The following is a 21,274-nucleotide window of genomic DNA, read 5'->3' as shown; positions in this document are numbered from 1 at the left end:
GTTTACTTCCACTAATTGCAGACAGAATTTCCCCAACTAAAAAGGAGAGAGGAATTTGAAAGTATCACATCAAATTATATTATGTTAGTAGAGGCAGAAGTGCAAATAATCAAATACATTTTTAACATGCTAAGTACAAATACGGAAAAGGATTCATGGAAATAGGTATGTAAGAGCAATTTAAGTGACTGGTACACTTGAAAAAGGGAATTTTTGGTACATACCCACCCACTGCACTAAACATTCATTTACCTGGGTGGAATAGTCACTGATTGTCCCGGGAAACTTGTTTGTGACTCCAGTAACTGTACGTTGAGCCTCAGTCCCTTCCTTCATAAGCATACACGTACTGTTTCAAATATACTCTTTTGTGATAGATGCAAGTTATTTCCTAAAGATATTAATTCATGTGCTCTTGCAAGTTAATAGACCAGCCTCTTTAAATAAAAAAAAGTTAAACAACCCTGGGCATTTTTTCTTTTTTCTTTTAAACAAATAAGCAGTAGTCATTTAACGTCCTGTTGAAAACCATATCTGGAAAGTATTAAGTTTCACTGGAATTCTAGCCCACTTTAACCAGTGAAGATGGATATTACCATACCTGAAGCGTCACAGAGTTTACTCACATTTGAGGCAGAATTACTTTGCCTTTGTCTCAGTTTGGCACTGACAGTGCCAAAGAATTTGAGAAGCTGCGAAGGGAAAGTATTTTCTCCAAGTTCCTAGTTGTCACTAAAGAGCAGTGTCGGTGACTCATATAAAAAATAAAAAGGTGCATGCTGGTGAGAATGGCAAATCAGAAACTGTGTAGGAGGAAATCCTCTGAGCCGACTGCTGGGAAACAATGGGAAGTGTTACTGTGTCGTGAGTGTAGTGCAAAAGGAAAAAAATAGAAATCTGCAATTGAAAATATTTATTTTAAAGAATCAAATCTGTATATAGCAGTGTCAGTTTTTGTACACTATATGAATAGAGTCAAAGAAACCAATTGCTTTCAAATTGTCCCTTAATTTTTTTTAAGCTTCACAGCCATGCTGAGTAAATAAGACTCAATTTTCTTCTCTTTATCTAGATTTTTTCAGATGCTGGCAGTCAGCTGTTTGTTTACTGATGACACTTAATGAGTAATGAACGTGCCTGTCAGGCTGACAAAAGTATTTCCACAGCCTGCAGCAGTGTTGGGGATGGGAAGGGGGAGGGAGCGAGAGAGAAAGAAACCACAGTAATAATTTGTCTTGGGTATCAGCAAAGGCTGCTCCTTCAGCAACTGCTAGATTTATTTTTAACTGCTTGACTCAGTGTTTGTCAGATGATTGACCATCAAGCTGTATATTGAAACAAAAAAGTGCAGAGGAAGCCGGGAAAACTAAGGGATTGGGAGGTGTGGTTGTTTGGGAAAGGAGGTGGGGATTTGTAGTTCTGCTTCACAAGCTCAGTCCCTCTTGTCTGAGAGAGTTAAGGGGTCCAAGCAGCTTGAGTGTGATTGCAGGTCAAACCGGGTAAGGGGTAAATGGCTGCTTTCAACTGCATAAAGACATAATTGCTCACTTACTGTGAGAGAGAAACTGGAAGCAGAGTATTTAGGAGAGCAGTGTGCTGCTGGTTAGCAATTTGATCTTTTTCCTAATCTGGATGTTGCCGTTCTAAAGGAGTCTCATCATGATCGATAGTTCCAAGAAACAGCAACAGGGCTTTCCAGAGATTTTACCTACTGGAGATATTGAGCCGTTGAAAGAAAAGGAATGCCTTGAGTTGAACAACCAAAAAAGTCTCAAGGAAGGTCAGTCACTTGCTGGTTGGTGGGGAGAAGATGCAAGGCAAAAAAAATGCAGGCAAAATGTTAATACATTCAGTCTGCAACTGCCTGCTCTAAAATATCGTGCTCCAGGATGTTTCTTTGCATGCATACAAATATTGTCTTCAATTTTCAAATCTTTTAAAAAGCAGATTCATTATTATTATTTTATTATGGTAGTGCCAACTGAACAATCATGGGTAATGAATACTAATAGAAATCAATTTATTGAAAAAAGTTAGTGGTAAGTGCTTATTTCAGTGCAGTACGCTTGTACAAAAATTCCGTTCAGAGCACGTTTCAGAATATGCCCTGAAAGGATTTCATGTTTTCTTAAATTAGAGTGTAGAAGTAGGCATTTTTATACACAGTTTTCTTATCCTTCTCTATTTTTAACGTGGGACGCTGCTGTTTTCTGACAGCTATCTCTTTGCACAGTTCTTTCTCTTTTTTTTTTCCTCTCTCCCACCCCTTTCTGTCATTTGATTCTTATTTTTCCATCCCTGTGTACATCTAAGCCTATTTTTATAATTTTAAATGATTATTCATAGTAGGACGTTAATCGAGAAAGCAACAATGAGATAGTCTATTGAGGTTTATATTGAGCATTATCACTATCAGTACTGAATGATAACAGTACTGATTTGGTACTTAGAAAACTAATCGAAGTGCATACAAAGTAGGGTTCATTGGACTATCATAGTAATATTGCTGGAAGACGGGTGGTTATCAAATTTCTTCACCTGCTTGGAGGTAAGAGAATCATGTTGAGGAGGAGAAAGCTGCTGGAATTCCTTCCTGCCCTGCAGAGACCACAACTCCCAAATTTCATACACCAAGCTCCCTCAACACAAACTGTAGTTTCTTATAATTAGAGACTCCAACCTTTAACATATTTCAGTGGTTCTCAACCTTTTTAGACTCAAGGAACGCCTCATTTGACTTGAGCCACCCCCTCCATAACTTTTGTGAATTGACCTGCACCCCATTTCAAAAAATAATGTATATATTATAGTGCTTACCTTCTTACAGAGGGGCCAGGCAGTCTTGGCAGGGAGGAGCTTGAGCCTGCATTAATCTCCTTGCACCTTGTGGCACCCTTCAGAAGGTCTTGTGACATGCGAGTGTACCTTAACAGCCTGGTTGAGCATCACTGACATCCAGCTAGCCAAAATCCCTTCCTGTCAGTAGACAGAACTCTTTCTTGCACCCATCCCATGTCTCCCTGCCTTGTCTGTCTTGCCTGTCTTTATCCCATGTCTCTCTGGCTCATCTGTTAGTGAGCCAAACAGCTCTCTTCGGTGCCAGTGATACAGAGCTGACAATTTCTTTCCATAGAAGATTATAGCTTCTTCCAAACAAGAAATAATATACGTGAAAAGGAAAAATGTATTGGAAAAACTGTTGAGATTATTAATAGATCTGATCAGAAAATTGTTCCTTACTGCAAAACTTGCAGTTTTCAACTATCTCTAGTTGTGGCCAAGGAAAAACTGTTTAATATTACTCATGTAGGTGGCTTGCAGCCGTTAAAAAAAAAAAACAAAAACAACAGCACTTTAAACTCAGTGTGCTCGGGCACTGAGCCCAGCACATGCCCAGAAAAGGCATCAAGCTAGTTGGACCTGGCTCGCCCAACGTCTGTATAGATCGGGTGTTTTAATGGTGCTTTTTTGGCACTTTTATCTAATAGCTGATTGAATCAGCTATTAGATGAAAGCACCAAAAAGCCTTGCCAAAGCACCCGATTATTACAGACACTGAGGAGCCAGGATGAACTAACACACTGCTTCTTCTGGTAAAGCATGGTTGTTGTTGGTTGTTTTTTGGGTTGTTTTTTTTTTGGGGGGGGGGGGGAGGGAGGAGGAGGAGAGGGGGTTCACATCTGTCAGCAGCCTTAAAGGCAAATTGATTTTTCTTTATTAAATGAAAGAAGCCAGGGTATAAATAAGGACTCAAAAGCAGCATGTATAAATAACTGTGCCTGAAGGCGCAATAATAATTTTGCTTCCTGTACTACAAAAAGCCAATAATAAAAAAGCTTACACTGAATTGTCATCCCATAGTGTACATCACAGTTACAGGTTCCTTGAAGATCCACATATTTACAGTTAAATCTGCTGCAAATGTCATTAAAGTTCATAGAAAACCTGCAGCGGGGGCCGGCGGGGACGAAGGAGAAGACCAAAGAAGCAGAAGAGGGGTAGCAAAGAAATGCATGTTGTACCAGAAAAAAATAGAGAGATCTGTAGCACTAAGAAATAATGGAAGAAATGAAAGAAAATAAAGGTATGGAGGAAGCAATGAAAAGAAGAGAATAGGGTGGGTTAAAAAAATACACAGAAATAAATATTCTTTATATTTGAATAAATCTGACTTGCACATAATAGATAGAATATCATAACCCAGCTGTTCATTACAATTTGTCATGTAATTAAATCAGTGACAAACAGTAAGTGTAGGATGTTGTCACAACTCAAATATATTTTAGGGTTGAAATTGTTTAGCATTCTGTGGCTGAAAATAAATGTTCCCCTGTCCTCTTGGCCTTTATTTTTCTGTAATTTTTTTGCCCTTCCATGTTTGCCCTCCTCCCCTGCGAATTACTCATCCTTCCACCTACCAGCTTGACAACTTGAAGTTTAAAATTAAAATTAGTTGGACTGTAAAAGGTAAATAAGTATAGTACTATTTTAGAAAACTTGTTATTTAATTCATAGTGTGACAGTAAGAAAAGCAATCATTTCTGTTTATTATTCAGTAGTTTATCTATTCTAGGTTTCTGTATATGGTATGTTGCAAATCTGCTTTTATAATCTACCAATGCTAACAAAAGAGTTTCAGCTTTATTTTTATAATTTAACATGTCACAAAAATGTTATTGAAACATCTTATTTATTTACTTTATTTCTATGCTGCCCTCACCAAAAAGGCTCAGGGCGGCTTAAAATAAGTCATAAAAACAGATGATAAAAGAGTTGCCCAGAGAATACTCAGAATTTAACCACCCTATTAGAAGTCTGCCCAGATAAGAAGCTTTGCAGGCTACAGTCAAGTTTTCACTTAATTATGTAGGTTTCCATTATTTTTATTTACTATAACTAAAACTGCAAATTATTTATTAGCAATTTTACTTTGACTAATTTGGATAGAACCAATATTTTATAAAATAAGTTTATTTGAAATGTCAGCAGTTACAATCTTATTAAACTAAAGAGCTGTCTGCTTCTTTAACATCTCTTTTTAATGGCGCCAAAAAGTGAATACCATTTGTAAAAATGTAATAGGCAGAACTATAAAGATGTAGAAAGTAGGCTTTTGTTGATAATCCAATATTGATTAGTATTCATGTAATTTTAGAAGTACTTGAATCGGGTCCTAATGTACTTTGCTCAAATATGTCAAGTTTAAAACTCCTGAAATGGCAAACATTTTATTTGTAACAAGTCGTTAAGTTATGCTTTTGCTTGCTTATAAAGAATAAGTGAAAAAATGGTCTCTGGGATCAAATGTTAAGAATTTTTATGAAAATGAAACCCAACATTAATTTAACAAGCTAATGTACACAATAAAAGTAATTAGGAGATTAGATGACAAATAATAACTTTTTTCTTAAAGTAATAAATACTTTATAAGGTATATTTTATAGCATCCTGTTCCAAATCAGAGGGAGGAAATCCTAATGACCCTACTTTCCTGTAAACAACGCCATTATTTTGTTCTCCATCTGTTCACAGTGAGAAGATTTTTCAAGACCTAAATTTTACATGCTGACTTCTGTAAAGAGCTTCTCTACATTAACAAACAAAAAAATCTTTTAAAACTTACTCCAGCGTTTAATTCTCTAGTAATTTCTAATCTTTCATTCGTACTCAAACAGCCTTTTCACAAGCTTCAAAAATACCTAGTTTAGGAATTTAGGTCCCATTGACTTCTAATTGGAATTAAGTTCCTAACTGGTTTAGGCCCTTTTGGATACATCTTCCTATTTTTTTACATCATAGAATAACATAATTATTAATTATATTACTGTTGCATCTAAAGCCTGTAGCTGAGGGCAGGGCCCCCTTGTGCACACAGAAAGCAGTGGCGATTACAGCCTAAATGTAAAAGGAGAAAGGTTGGAACAAAATGGAAAACAGGATTATTCCCATATTACAGAAAATTTAAGGGCCTGATCTTGCCGAGGGTTATGAAAATAATTAATTTTATGCACTTTGAGACAAAGGCAGTGCTGGCAATGGGATTAACTTGTAGGCCTTGATTCAGCAAATCGTGTTGCGAGGTGATGGTTATATTCATATTCTTGCTGGTGGTTTTTTGTTCCTGTTTCTTTCAAGATATGTGCTTATGGAGTTGAGTACTGATATACATACAGCTAAGTCCCATTGACTTTAAAGATAATCACATGCTTATATTCTTCGCTAAGTTAAGGGCATGATCTTTGTAGCATTGCATCATACGTAATGTGCCCAAAAGTGTTGCACAACAAGATTGTGGTAGTAACAGAAACACAGAAACTGAGTCCAGGTCTTATGATGTGCAGTCCATTAACTAATCTGGAGCATAAATCTATCTGAAGAAGTGTAAAACAGTTATTTAAAAAATCATAGCAACCACTTATTAAGCAAAGAAATACAACAGATATTAGAAAGTATAATTTCTGGTAATATAACCAATGTATTTCACAAAATACTTCAGATTTTTAAACTTTTTAATTCTTCATTCCTCTCCTTTTAACCCTTACCTATTTTCTTGTTGTACAGCTTGAGAAAAAATTGTCAAAAGTCTAGGTTTTATATCTAAAACATTTGTTCTTGCAAGGGTTCCAGCAATCTAAATTTGAAAGACTAAATTTAATGTTCTTACTCGTTTCCAAGCAACCAAGTGTTCCATAGCAATAATATATGACACAGCTTGTTCTGTTTCCTAGGCATTTCACTTAAGTGTTTCAGTGCTACAGTAATAGTTCTGGGTTTTATTTTCTAATAATTAAAAAAAAAATGCTAAATTATTTTTAGCTTTCCTTCAAAACTAGCTTTTTACTTGCTGCCTTCAGTGCAGTAGAATACTTTTTTCTGGACCTACTTATACAGTGTTGTTGGCTTCCCAAAGAACATCTTGAATTGCTGATGTTAAATTTGCAAGAGTTTGTCAGGGTAGGCAATTATTTGGGCTGAAGGACTACTTAAATTTGGTAAGCTATCAGAGGGAGGGCAATTGATCATATCTGGTCCCAGGCCCATCTGCCCTGCATCCACTGCTTGGGGCACCAAACAGAGTGAGCAGGCAGGGCCTCTGTGGAGACTGGCCTAGGACCCCCATGGGCAGTGTGTGCTCAACCAGGCAGATGGGATGCGGCTGTGGGCGAGCAGGGAGGAGAGTCCAGGAGCAGGATGGGCAGGTGGCAGCTGGGCCCCATATCACGTGGTAGTGACAGTGTGGGGCCAGGTCCTAGGGCACAGCTGCAGTCCGCTCCCTGCACATCCCTGCAATGGGCAGGGAAACGGATCACAGCTCTGCCCTGGGACCTGGGCCTGCAATTCCTGTCATAGCCCCACCCACCTGTCCTGTCGCCTGCCCATGCAGCCCCAACCCACCTGTCCTGGCTGCCCCCTGCTCTTGGGTGGAGTGAGGCCAAGAGACCCTCTGTGAAGCAGATGGAATCCCTTGGCGGGCATATCTTGCCCATCCCAGTTTACATGATCCTGTGGGGCTTTGCACAATATCTCTCCAGAGTTCTGAAGAGTTTCTATAGAATTACTGTACCATACATAGATATTGTGTAAGCTCTACAAATTACTCAACAGTGTAAATTTCTACAATTTGCATTTGTTCACTGCACTTTTCAGCTAGTGAAACTATATTTGCTGCCCGGGGGGGGGGGGGGGGGGGCGGTTTGGACTCAATGATCTCATGAGGTCCCTTCCATCCCTAAACTTCTGTGAATCTGCATGTGAAAATATTCACAACAATTTGTTGCTCAGGAAATGAGTATGTGAAAGGCTACAGACATTTCTAACTATGGATAAGTTAAATTACTTATCCATTTTACATACAGTTCTTAGTCTAAGTTGCCCCACCTACTTCCTTTTCTGTTAAGCAAGATATATAATCATTCTAAAAAAAATATACATTACTTTAACACTCATGAAAAATCACTAAGTTTTTACCCACAGTAAGCATTTGTCTGCCAAACAACTTCCATCACAAAGTTGCATCAAATTAAGATTGTAGTTTCTGATGTAATTATTAAAGCTTTGTAGTATTTTGAAGGCCATTTTAAAATATTAATTACAGGCACTCCTTGGACTTACGACACAATAGGTTCCTGAAAACCGTGTATTAAGTCGAAACGTTGTAACTCGGAACCAATTTTCTCATAAGAAACAATGTTATAAATAGGGGATTGGTTCCTGAACCAAGGCCTGATACCCTATTTTCACCAAAAATACCCCAGAATTTTGTTCTCGATCAATTATAGATGAGTAATATAGCTATATTAATGTATTTATATTGTAAATAGCAATCATTGATTTGGAAGGACTTCTTTGAGGTGACTTTGCTGGACTTCTTGAAGGGTTCTTGGCTGGAGTCTTCTCAGGAGTCTTGGCTGCAGGGTTTTCTGGAGTCTTGTCTGCTTCTTAAAGTGTCCAAGGAAGTTTGGACAGATATTTCCAAGGAGATGAACGACGCAGCGAACTCGTTTGCTGCTGTGGCATGACGTCGCATAGGATCAAGCGTTGTAAAGTCGAAACTGACGTCATAAAGTTGAAACAGTGTCAATTTATAAACGTTGCAAGTGCAAATCATTGTAACTCGAAACATTGTAAGTCGAAGACTGCCTGTATAACTCCTTGTAATTCGTGGGAACAAAATCCAAAAAAACTTTATCTTTTAAGGTGATATACAGTTCATTCCAGCACTTCCACCAGATTGCAGATTGCTAAATACTTGTAAAGGCCTCGCTCTTTCTGGAACATACTACTGCTATGGGAACCAAAAGAACAAAATGTTATCATCAGATTTGTGATTTTGGAAACATATGGGATGAGTAATTCAGGGTGAAAACCAACATATTCCATAGTCCTTTATAAGGCTGTATATTGAATAGTAAATACCAGAAAAAGAAGCTGCCATTTAAAACATTGTGATTTTGAAATTCCTTTGCATTTTCAGTTTTATACCCACAAATAATAGATGTTTGTTGGAAACAATTGTAAAATTGCTGCTAAATTCCAGTGTATGTTACAGTCTTTATAAATACACCTTAATTGCATATGCACGTGTGGTGAGAGTCACAATTGCAGAGCACAGCATACCAGTGTTAGAAAGAAAATTTCAGCCTAATCCCTTGTGTAGGAAAAATATAATGGGTTCTTTTGAGTCTGTCCTAGGCAGACAGGTTCTTGCTTTGTAGGTAGTAATTGAATTAGGGGGAATCAAATTGATCTTACTGGGATTTGAAACTATAGTTCCATTACATTAGGCAGTGTAAACTTCATGCACTTAGTTCACTTAATTATGCATTTCACGTAGCCCTTGATGGTGTTCTTTGCTATTTTATGTATCAGGACTTCACTCGTTCATAGTGCCTGTGTAATATTTCAGAGACATAATGCCAAATAACTGCAATTTGTGGTAATCTAGATATTTTCAATTAAAAGAATTATCAGTCTTATTTTTTATAACTGATAGAGCCATCCACTGAATTTTTCTGTGCCCATTATACTGATGTAGTATATTTCATGCTAAACATCCTGGGGAGACTTTGGCTTACCAAAAGCAGGACAAGTTACTTTAAACTAACAAAAAGAAAAATGAGCTTTTTGTGTAACAGCAGTTTAAAGGAACCTACCTATCTTGAGCACTGTCTGTTTCCATGGCAGCCAGAGCAGCAGCTAGGAGAGCTCTTGCAAATTGCCAAGGCAGAATGCTGGAAATACCATTTTCTAAATATCACCTACATTTTTATGGATAATCACTAAACAGCGATTTATCTACAGTGTTTTTACCTTTTAGAGAAATAATCAGGGGACAGTTGAGATTTATCTTGCCACGTGTTGTTATTTTTGCATTTTACACACCCTTTAAGAAGTGTGCATATTGTCTAACCAGTCTCTCCTTGTAGGTTTACAGTATTATATAAGAAAAATACCCACGTTTGTTTAAACTTTTGACAGTCATTTAGGTGCTACATATCATAGCACCTACTTTTTAACAAGACAAACGATGGATGTTCTAGCGGAAATTCATAGGTCTTGGAATTAGTAGCATTAGAATTACTGTGCAGAATATGAGTTCTGTTTTTATTCAGGACAAGAACCAGTGATGAAAGCTTGTCAATCAATGTAGATAACACTGTTCCTACAAAGCAGCTATCAATTTATTTTTGGCTTCTTTACATTCCAGTTCTTGTGATTACATAGTGCTACTTGGAAGCAGCCTTTCCATACCTTAAAAATCACAGATTCAGCCTATGAACAATATATCAAATAAACATTCTTTGACTTTAATAGTGCTTTATTTTCTAAGATATGTTAATAATGCATCCCTTTTCTCTTCATTTATTCTACGCCACATGAATTAAAATCTGACTTGTTTCTGGAGCAGTGTTAATTTGTCACATTTTAATAGACCATAAATAAGAAGTAATATGTGTATTGCTGAGTAAATGATTTGCTTCTGGCCACTGAAATAGCAGTGCACTTCAGCGATTGCAGTGGAAGGCCTATTTCTTATGTTGCTTATCTTGAACAATATTAACTATTAAGAGAGGGAAAGCAATCAAATTATTCTGTGAAATTCACCAGGGGGTTGAAATATATTTCCCAGTACATGTCTGGTTACCAGATAACTTTTCATGTACTATCCTCTTTATTCAGCTGTCTGCAGACAGGGAGACTTCCTAATATCTTTATTAGTGTTAGCACATTTGCTAATAATGAGAGTGTTAACCTCTGTGAAACGGATTCTCACCTGGTAAAAAAACAGCATAGCTCTAGTAGTGCAATAGATCTCTGCTGATTTTTGTGCTGTTTGAATGCTTGAGACTCCCATTGCAAGGAATAAATATTCTCTGTCTTTAAAAATTAAGCATTAAATTAAATACTTTGGTTAACAATAGGATAGATAAACCATAGGAAATTTCCAAAGAGGTTTTAATAAGAAAGTTAAGCATTACATTTGTAAATGTCCCATCATGCACTAATTAAAAACAACAATGCAGTTCAGAACAGAAGCAAGTCAGAAGTAGTTTTTAGACTTCCATAGTTTCATAGTAGCTAGGGTCAGGAGGGACCTGAACAGATCATCTAGCCTGACCCCCTGCCATAGGCAGGAATGAATGCTGGGTTCACAAGACCCCCAGACAGGTGATCATCCAACCTCCTCTTGAATTTGCCCAAGGTACGGGTGAGGACCACTTCCCTGGGAAGTTGGTTCCAGATTCTGGCCACCCTAACTGTAAAATATTGCCTTCTGATCTCTAACCTAAACCTATTCTCCATCAGCTTATTACCATTGTTCCTTGTCACCCCAGGTGGTGCTGGGGAGAAAAGGGCTGTGCCTATTTGTTGTTGATCTCCCCTGATGAGCTTGTAGGCAGCCACCAGGTCCCCCTTCAGCCTCCTCTTGCTGAGGCTGAACAGGTTCAGGTCCTTCAGTCTCTCCTCGTAGGGCCTGTCCTGCTGCCCTCTCACCAACTGGGTGGCCCTCCTCTGAACCCTCTCCAGGCTGGCCACATCCCTTTTGAAGTGCGGCGCCCAGTACTGGACGCAGTACTCCAACTGCGGCCTGACCAAAGTCGCATAGAGGGGGAGGATCACCTCTCTGGACTGGCTTGAGATGCATCTTTGGATGCATGACAAGGTATGGCTGGCCTTGCTGGCTGCGGTCTGGCATTGGTGGCTCATGTTCATCTTGGAGTCAATAATGACTTTATTCTCTAGTTTGGCAATACTGTGAAAAAGATGCTTTCAAATATTGTAAATCCTGCTTATGGCTGCTTTAGGCAGCCTAATTAATTCAGTGCTGCTAGCATCGGCCACGTACAGATGTTTGATTTCTACTAGGAGAATTGCCGTTCTCCTGCTAGAAACCACAAGTGCACGCAGATGTTCAAACTTGTTCTGCCTCCCCCCCGTGGCCTCTGCAGCCCAGCAGGCAGGACCTGGTGCAGCAGGGAAGATCAGAGCCGGGCAAGGAAGCTCGTTGCTGCTGCAAGCCTCACACTGCCCTCAGAAAGTGCCCCCTGCCCACCCAGCAGCAACAGGAGTGGCAGCATAGAGTTGTGCCCCTTGCTGCTGCTGGGCAGGTGGGGGGCACCTTGCCATGATGGCACAAGGCTCCCAGTGGCAGCACTGAGCTTCCCTGCTCAGCCGCGCTCTGCCCTGCTGCACCAGGTTCCACCCGCTAGTGGGGGAGGCCCTGAGGAGTGGCAGCAGGGTGGGAAGCCTGAGCCCATAGTGGGTAGCCCACATCCATCCCTCCACCCCCCACTGGGCTCCACTCCGGTCATGCCACCCATGGGGGAGAGGGAGCCAGGCTCTGCACTCTGCGCCCCCGGAGCAGCCACTGCCTCCCATGAGCAGCAGCCGGGGCTTGGGCAGTGCTGCAGGGGACAGGGAGCTGTGGACCCAGGTTCCTGGCTTCATAGCCCTGGCAGCTGGGGTCCCCCTCCAGAAGGGCAAGCCCTTCTAGGGCAAGGAAGGGTGGGGGAGCTGTGGGTGGGGAGTGAGGAGCCTGGAACTGCATCCTGGTGAGCTAAGGGGGCTGGGAGAGCTCTAATTTTCCATGATAAAAAACTCAAAATCAAATACCAAAATTTATAGGTACTTAGAATTAATTTTATTATAGTGATTGAGGCACTGGTAGACTTCCAAATTGCTTTAAAAGTGTAAATATATGTATTAATAAAGCTTTGTGATGAACTGATACATACATATATCCATATATAGTGGCATTTCATTTTAATCACCCCATTTCATTGGGGGCGTTTTAATCAGAGAATTTGTGTGTGTGTTTTTTTTAATCGGATAATTTGCAGTTTTTAAACAGAGAAAACCAGGATTACTGGTATGACAATTAGCTGAGCATTCTGATCCAGGATAAACATGTTTAATGTCTTGCATTTGAAAGCTTATCTGACTTTATCTGAGCTACATAGTTGGTCCAATAAAAGATATCTTAATAAGTTCTTGCCTCGGATAATTTTTGCCAGTAATTTAGCTTACCAAAGAGAAAATCAATCTTTAGGGTGATTTTTGGATTGGGAAATTTTCTCTAACGATTTACAAGGAAATTATGAATGGTAGTATTTTTTAGGGCACATGGACACTCAGAAGTTTTAGCCTCCTGTTTTTCTGGTAATTCTTTTTCAACAATTAGTGGTAATTCTGTTAGCCTCTCATGTAGATGGTTAAAGGAATCAAAACTTGTGGTAGAGGTGATATCTTTTATTAGACCAACTAGATATTTGGGGGAAAAAATTATTTGCAAGCTTTTAGGCACATGGAGATGGTTACACTTTTGGAGCATCCATCCTAATGGTGCTAGTGTTTCCAGTGATCTTAAAGTATTCAAATGGCTGTTCTCTCCTGACACATGATACTGATGGTGCATACTGTCATATAGCATGATTTTGCCCCTTTATTTTATCCATATAGGGGGGGGAGCAGATTTAACATATCACTTTGGCATTAAGGCTTTGGCACAAAAACTCTTTCAGAGGAAGCGGATCAGTTCAGTGACCTTCAGGCAAGCCATTTTTAATGCATGTTTAAGGTAATAGATATTTCTTCTTAAGATTCTTAAAGAGGTCATTTTGTTTTGCTTTTATCAGCAGACTTTAATGTTTGTTATATGTGTTATTTCCTTTTTTTTCTTTTGCCCCCACAGAAATGTGCTATTAAAAATTGAAATTGAACAGGTTTTTCAGGTGATGGGAAGAGTATGAGAGCAATACAAGAATATACCATGCACCTCCCTCAAAAAAAATAAAAAGACCTATACCCCCATACCCATGTATATTCTGTATAGTTTGTGATAGTCCTCACGTAAGGTATGGGAAATGTTTGTACTTCTGTAGCATTTGCATTTTTAAATAAATTATCTTACTGTGCATTTGCCAAGTACAGTATATTGTATTTGTAAAAGTTGAGACTAAAACAATTAAAGCTGTTAATTGTATATAATACTCCATTTATCTCGAGTTAGATTAAATTAATGCCCTGTTATATTATCAGTTTGTCTTCCATTCGTTACATTAGACTAACGTTTTTAAATGTTAAAAGAAAATGATGGTGTTTCAGAATTGCCTTGAAATTGTGCTCCAAGATGCCTCTTCTTTTCATAAAAGATAATTCTGGCTTACTACCTTTCCACTAATTTAGCAGGCTTCATGCAGTATTTTTGGCCTGGTCTGTTCATCTTTTTGTGGATACCTGCTTCCACAGACCTAAGCTTTAGCATAGCTTCAGAAATGTCCTGCCTAAATGAAAGGATGCCATCATGAAGCACTGATAGTACAATTTACTTTTGAATTTATAATTGGGATTGACTTAATTTTGCTCCTTGCTCTGGCATTTAAAATGCATTCTTTCATATGTAACATCTTCCTTGAGAGTGCACAGTAGTAACTTTCAGAAGTTTAATGTCTAGTTAATAGTTGCTGCTGTTGCCTCCCCAGAAATGGCATCGATACATGATCAATAAACTCTCCAGCAGTGCTACCTTTTTTCCAAATAATCTCCCTGGCTGACCATGTTTGTCCTTCTACTGGTCAGCATAAGACTGAACACTTCTTTTCCCCGCCCTCAATCTTCACTCTGCAGAGCATCATACAGGTGGAGGAAGGTGGAAGGAGAGAGTCACTTCTGTGCCTGGACTGGGGAAAGAACAGTTTTACCCTGTAATGAACAAATACTGTATTTTCTCATATACAGCATGCACCTCCCCCCAACCCCCGCACACCTCAAAATTCATCTGCTGAAACTTGGGGTGTGCATTATAATCAAGGAAATATGGTAACTAAGGGGTGCTGACAGAAGTGACATTTGCCACACGGTCGACCCCCTGAAAGTGCTGTACAGCCATGCCCTGACAGAAGTGCACAGCTGCAGAGTACTGCCTGATCACATGACAAATTAGCCTTTATGTAATGAGCGTTCAGATGAAGGCACTTCGAAGTGGAATGCCTTCATTAACTTCTCTCTGTTCCTGCACTTGACTGGGGCTCAGCAGACGAAGCTAAGCCCTGCTACCAGTGCTGTCTGCAGGACAGGAAGGGGGAGACAGGAGGGGACAGAACTCCTGATGGGTTTGCCCAGCCTGTGCTGGAGCGGGGCAGGTGAATTGGAGCCCCCTGCCTCATCCTGAAATGCCAGCAAGTGTCTGTTGGGTTGGGGAGGTTGCTCTAACTCATGGCGCTTTCTGGAATGGCTTTCTGAAAAGGCTAACTCATAGCTGCACGTCTGTCAATCCTCATTGTTTCTGCCATATAGCATCTGCCAGGGAAAGCAAAAGTGAAGCTGAGTGTACTACATGCAGGGCTGTCTAGCTGCTGGCTGTGAAAACTTTCCTTTTTTCTACCTGACCCCTGTCCCTCCTTGGGAGAGGCTGTCAAGGAAAGATCTTTTTTTCTTTATTCTCCCCTTCACAAACAAGGTGTGTATTTTATTTGGGGGCATGCTGTATGCAAGAAAATACAGTAAACTCTTTCACTTAATTGTGCTTGTAAGTTAAGATATACAAGGGCAGAAAGAAAATATCCAATACCATTAAACTTCTGTACCATTCATGTAGCTTATCAGCCAAATTAATAAAATTATGGTAAAGCTATTTTTGGCTGCACCAAGACCTTGTATGCCAAGTTGCAGCCTACAGTCGATCTTTTTTTCTTAAAATTTTACAGTAATTACCATGTAACAAGGTGAAAAACTGAAGCACTCATTTGAAATAGGAGTAGAAGTTGTCTAAATTTCCCACGTACACAAATTCTAATATGGGCTTCTATTTAAATTTGGGAAGGAGACGGATCTTTCAGAGATTGCCATCCATGACAAATTATATAGAGAATGTATAGTGTAGAGATAAGTGCATGAGTTGGATTTAACTTTCACCCTGTTTTTATCAGAGCATCACCAAAATGGCATTTTCAGGCAAAAATAGTCTTAGCTGAACCCACAGTGGTCCAAAGGTTTTTACTTATTTTAACAGAAAGAAAAGTATTATAGCTTGTAAGTAGAAAATGCTGTTATCAAATTAATTCTGTCTCCTACAGACTTCAGCTTCTCTATGCCTTGCTTTTCGTTTCCTAAGCTAATGAACTCTTTACTCATGAGCCTCAGTAGATACAAATGACAAGACAAAAAGGGGTAATAAAAATCGAAATATCACAAATTATGTCTTCTTATCTCCTGGTGGAAGTATCCCATTGACTGATAGAATTTCCTATGCCTGTTATAATGGTAACAGCATCCCCTGCTGATCCACGGCGCTTGTACAGATATGCTGTGTCCTGCTTACTGTGTCACACATGGTATAATAACTCTACACAGGACATAATGATGTAGAATAGCCTTTTTGGCATAGGGAATTGGGATCTAGGGCAGAGAAGCCTCTGAACGGATGCCATAGGAACAGCTAAGACCAGGTGTATATATAAGTCTCTCCTAAGACTTCTATTTCGTTGTGTTTGCAGTTCCCAGTAAAGCCAAATGCAGGTGTGCGGTAAATCTGAGCTAAATGCATTGTGCCTGTTTGTTTGCTGTTCTGAGCAAGAATTGTACCTGCTTTTACTATTTACAGGCAACATCAAAAAGCATTGGTTTGAGAAAGGGAAAAAGGAAAGCCAGATTGTTTGTTCAGTTTTGACCCAGTGAATCTCTCTGGAGAAGAAGACTTTGCACTGAGGGAATCTTGAAATGCCATTTCTAAACAACATGTGATACTGTCTGAAGTTCTGTGTGATCTGGATTAAAATGACACTCATGATTTTTAAAGGGATTGTCCATTTTAATCTTTGGGTAATAATTTAATTCCTAGCCACTAGTTAGTGGATGCTTCTGTGCTTTGTCATAGGAAATCCACCATGTTTCCCCAAGTATTAAAGCCTCATGTTATTATGTTTAAATCACATGATTAATATAAAACTTTGAAATTAACATTTTTTACACTTGCTGTACAAATTAATACTCAAGAAATACACAGTAGTGGGGCTTTCACAAGTAGTTAGTGAAAATTAGATGTACAGCTGGACATCTACTTTAATTAAAAGCTGCTTTCATTTTTAGAATAGTTGGTACACTGACATTTACAGTGTTGTTATGGTTGGATTCTGATAAACTTCACTTATTCCAAATGAACAAAATTTCAAATGGAGAACCAGTCATTATGTCACTTCAGCATCTGTCAGGACTCTTGATGTTTTTGTTCTTGGATCCCATTGATGCAATGAACATATGTGATGCTTGTGGTTGCACAGAGCTCAAGCAAGATTGGGATCTTTGGCTTTATGAAGTTACCTATACTTTGCAAACGCTCTTCACACAAAGGTGCCATTAAGTAAACTATTTTGTAAGGAATGACAAAACAAAATAAAAGGGATCTAAAGTCCACTGAAGTCATTTGGAAAACTTCCATTGACTTTAATGGTCTTTGGGTAAGCCTTATGAAGAAGTCAAAAGTATCGGACAGAGCAGGGTATGTCAGGGAGGCCCACTGATCCATTTCCTCCAGTGGGCCTGGGGAATTCGAGTGGGGCAAGCAGGGTCAGGGCCTGCCACAGAATTCAGGGCTGTGGAGCCATGTTGGGACCAGCCTTCAACAGCAAGGGGGCAAGTGACAGGTCTGCCAACACAGCCACCTTCTCTGCTGTCACCAGATCTGGATCCAGCCGTGCAGTGCATATCTGGCCAGGAGAACAAAGTGAGTTTGGCATCCCTGATATAGAGCATTGATAACACATGTCACTAGTTAGGCCACCTGTTCCAATGTTGCAGCTTCAGCTGGAGTTCCAAGTGGGGCACATTCACAGGTTTTGGTTCAGGGTTTTTAAATTTACCTTATAAATTTGAGGAGTCTAACCTTTTGAGTGCATTGCAGAAGGCAAGGCAAGGTGACACTTGTTTCAGAGAGGCATGAGCTTTCATACGTAATAACCTTTGTCTGATGCTGTGAAAGCTCATGTCTCTCAGAGCCAGGTAGTCTTTAAGGTGATGCCCTGCACTCCAGAAGGTAGACCACACACACACCCTGCCCTCAGACTGAATAGGCAAATTCATTTATATCTTAGGGTGCCTTAATATAGTTTCTTTTACGTGAATGATGCTGTGAAAAGTAACAGAAATTGTTTTAGAATTCAAAGTTCAGCCCTTCTTTGTGAACAAATTCAGTTCTGTGCAAGGATATCCCAGAAAGTTTTTTTTTTTTCTTTTTAATTTGTCTTGTGTTTCTATGTATAATGATTTTGCACTATTTTTATATTTATACAGCTTAATTAATCTATCTGTATTTCTCCTTTAAGGAAGAGCAAAGAGCATTTAAATGTGATTCACAACACTTGATTTTTATTTCATGTAATCAATCGTACTTTGTTTAATCTATATATCTGCAGCAGTCATGAACTTAATTAAGGTAGTTTAATTTTCTGTTTTTGGAGAGCTTTCCATGCTTATTAACATGCCTTGTGGCTGCAGATTTATTAATGAATATACAAGCATTCTTGATAAAGCAAGTAGACACACAGACTAAGTGCTTTGCAAGCCGCTGTCAAATTAAAAGTTAATACCCTTGCCACATTAATCTGGGCTCCTGGTTGTCTCTTGTGAAATGGTGACGTAGATCAAGAGGCCTCAAGAGATCATCTGGTCCAACCAGTGATCAAACCATTTAAACCTTTGAGGTGACTCGGATTTAATCCTTTAAGGTTTTTGGCATTCACAATTTTAAATCAGGTCAGGAAGTACAGAGTAGTTTTACAGGGTAGTAATCATTACTGTATCTTGTTTTAGCCAACAAGTCTTGTTTTAAATGTAATTTAATAACTAACTCTGTAATTCAGTAATTAAATTAGCAAGACCTGGGATGCCAAGGAAACATTATAAAATATAAAGCACTGCTGTCAGATTCAAGCACGGAAGACTAATTTCTGTAATTTCTTGGAGTAAAATTAAGAAAAAGTCCAAATTAAATCCAAGTGTGACTACAGTTAGAAAAATATTTCCATAGTTACCATTAATTCCCTTATTAATAAATTACAAGATATTGCAACTCCACAGTATATTCCATTACATGAAGTATGTTTTTTATGTTGCTATGGGAATGCCTTAAACTCAGTCATATGTTTTAATATCTTTGCACTGCATACACAAAATTTTCTTGACTCTTGCTTTCTCTGGTCCCTGCCCTTATACTGTATAGCAACAGAGAAACCCCGAGAGAAACGCACCAGACCAAACTGCAGTTGTCATATTCATTACCAGTATTAAAGTACAAAAGTATAAAACAATTTTCTCTATTACTTATCACCGCCCCCTTCTATGTAGTACTTCCCAGCTGTATATGTTAGTTTTACAAATGTGGATATGCATTATCATCCCTGCTTTACAAAGAGGGAAGAAGAGGCACAAGAAAGACAAGTATTTCTTGTCCAAGGTCATGCAGTGAGTTAATACAGGATTGAAAATAGAATTCAAGCCTCCTGTTCTAAATAACTGCAATAACATCCTGCATTTGCAGAACATGTTTCCTCTGTGGAGCTTGAAAACTGCTCACAAATATTAACTGCTTGCTTGGGGAGAGATGTACCTTTGTAGCTGTACCAGTCCAAACTCTTATAGTAGACAGGCTGCTCTTATGTTCAAAAATGACTTGGGCAGGTGTAATTTAGCTCAGTTTGAAAGGTATTTTTCTCAAAGCATTGGTGACAAAGGAAAATGTCCTTCATGTTCCAGGTTTGCATTTGAGTCTGGCGGGGAACCTAAATGTCCTCACTCCTGAGCTCATGCATTAGCAAGAAGAGAGAGCCTGCCACTAGCCAGAATGCCGCCCTTCCTGCACTATGAAACAGGAAACCAGCTGATTCCCTTTTAATTTTGAAAACAATGAACTCTGTCCTCAGCCTAATTTTGAAGAAATTGCATTCATTTTGATGTTCTGGCCAATGTTTAGTTTGTTTTGTCTTCTAATGAAGTACAATGGAAACAGTGTATCCTAATCATTCATCCATAAAGTATCAAGAAAGATCTTGGGAGTTCATTGTAATTTTATTTTTACACAGTCTTTATCATATGAAGTATCAAGGCATGCTTTACTGTGAAAAGATTTTATGCATTATTTTACTTTAGGTTGTTTGATTTAGACTGCAGTATTTTTTTCTAATATGATTAAAATCTTAAGGATTAAATATAAAGTCAAGGCCAGAAGAATTCTACCTTCTGAGTGTCTGAGTTGTCCGATTCTGTGTGATTCTTTTCCATTTTTGTCAAATCCTTGAAAAACCATTCTTGCCAAACATGGGTGGGTGGGATATCCTCCCCTTTGCTACTTTTTGTGACTTGGTTTTAAAGCTAAAATAAAGACGTTACAAAATACAGATTTTTCAGGGATTCATACAAAGTGAAATAGAATAAAAAATCATGTCTGGCTGTCAGTTTGGCATGTAACAGGTGAAATAGGATCTTGTACTTTAAGCATTTAAAATTAATATGAGAGGCTGCAGTCATCTATACAAGAAAAACTGGTACTGACAAACCTGTCTATTAAGAGCTTTGAAAATCTCCACACTAATTATCACAGTGTTGGTGGTATCAAAGGCATGGTTTTGCCAGTTCCTACTCATAAAAGCAGTTCTAGAGAAATCTAAGAAACTCTATATAGTAAGGGCTTAAAATAAAGGTGCTGTATTTTAAGAAATGTAATAAATTATTGGGTACTATAGTTTTTTAGACAAGTATGGTGTCAGATATAAGCATACAGTAGGCAGGTACTCTTTTAATTTGCAGTGAAGTCAGATACTAGAATTCTGCACAGATGTACAAAATTTTATTCACTGCCAGATATTCACTGCTTGCCAGCCCCAATCAGGAGTGTTAAAATTTTAGCATGTCTCAGAGGCAGAGGGAACCAAAGGTAGTTGTAGATTGATCATACAGGGGAAAACCTTAAGAGTCCAGTTTAGAAAAAGGTTATTCTTGATTGTTGTGGTTTGTTTTTGTTTTCTGACAATGGTGCCAAACCTAGGAAAGAGCTGCATTTAGACTAACCAATATATGTTATGTTAGCAATTGTTCCACTGGTTCATATAACCAAAATGAACTATATTGTCAACATTATATTTTTTGACAAAATATTTTTCTTTTTAGATCATATTTTAATTCTATTTTCAGATGCATAATTTTATTAGATTGTCTAGCTTATGGACCATGGTTTAGGTGGAGTCTCCATCATTGGCAGTATTCAAAGAAAGGTTGAATAAGC

The 21,274-nt window shown here is 38.7% G+C and overlaps 1 protein-coding gene across 5 annotated transcripts in view; it reads left to right on the top strand.

Moving 5' to 3' along the window:
- MRTFB (myocardin related transcription factor B) overlaps nt 1-21,274 on the top strand; it is a 158,060-nt gene that overhangs the window by 63,901 nt on the left and 72,885 nt on the right. The window contains exon 1 of one of the 5 annotated variants that reach the window (XM_006257850.4): nt 1,427-1,780. The exons of the other annotated variants lie outside the window; for them this stretch is intronic. Within the exon in view, the coding sequence (XP_006257912.1) occupies nt 1,660-1,780 (121 nt within the window). The 5' untranslated portion in view covers nt 1,427-1,659. Of the gene's footprint in view, nt 1-1,426; nt 1,781-21,274 lie in introns of those variants that run through there. 5 annotated transcript variants of the gene reach the window in all.

Source organism: Alligator mississippiensis, chromosome 13, assembly GCF_030867095.1.
Source record: "Alligator mississippiensis isolate rAllMis1 chromosome 13, rAllMis1, whole genome shotgun sequence".
Classification (NCBI taxonomy): Eukaryota; Metazoa; Chordata; order Crocodylia; family Alligatoridae; genus Alligator; species Alligator mississippiensis.
This window is presented reverse-complemented; position numbering and strand designations above follow the sequence as displayed.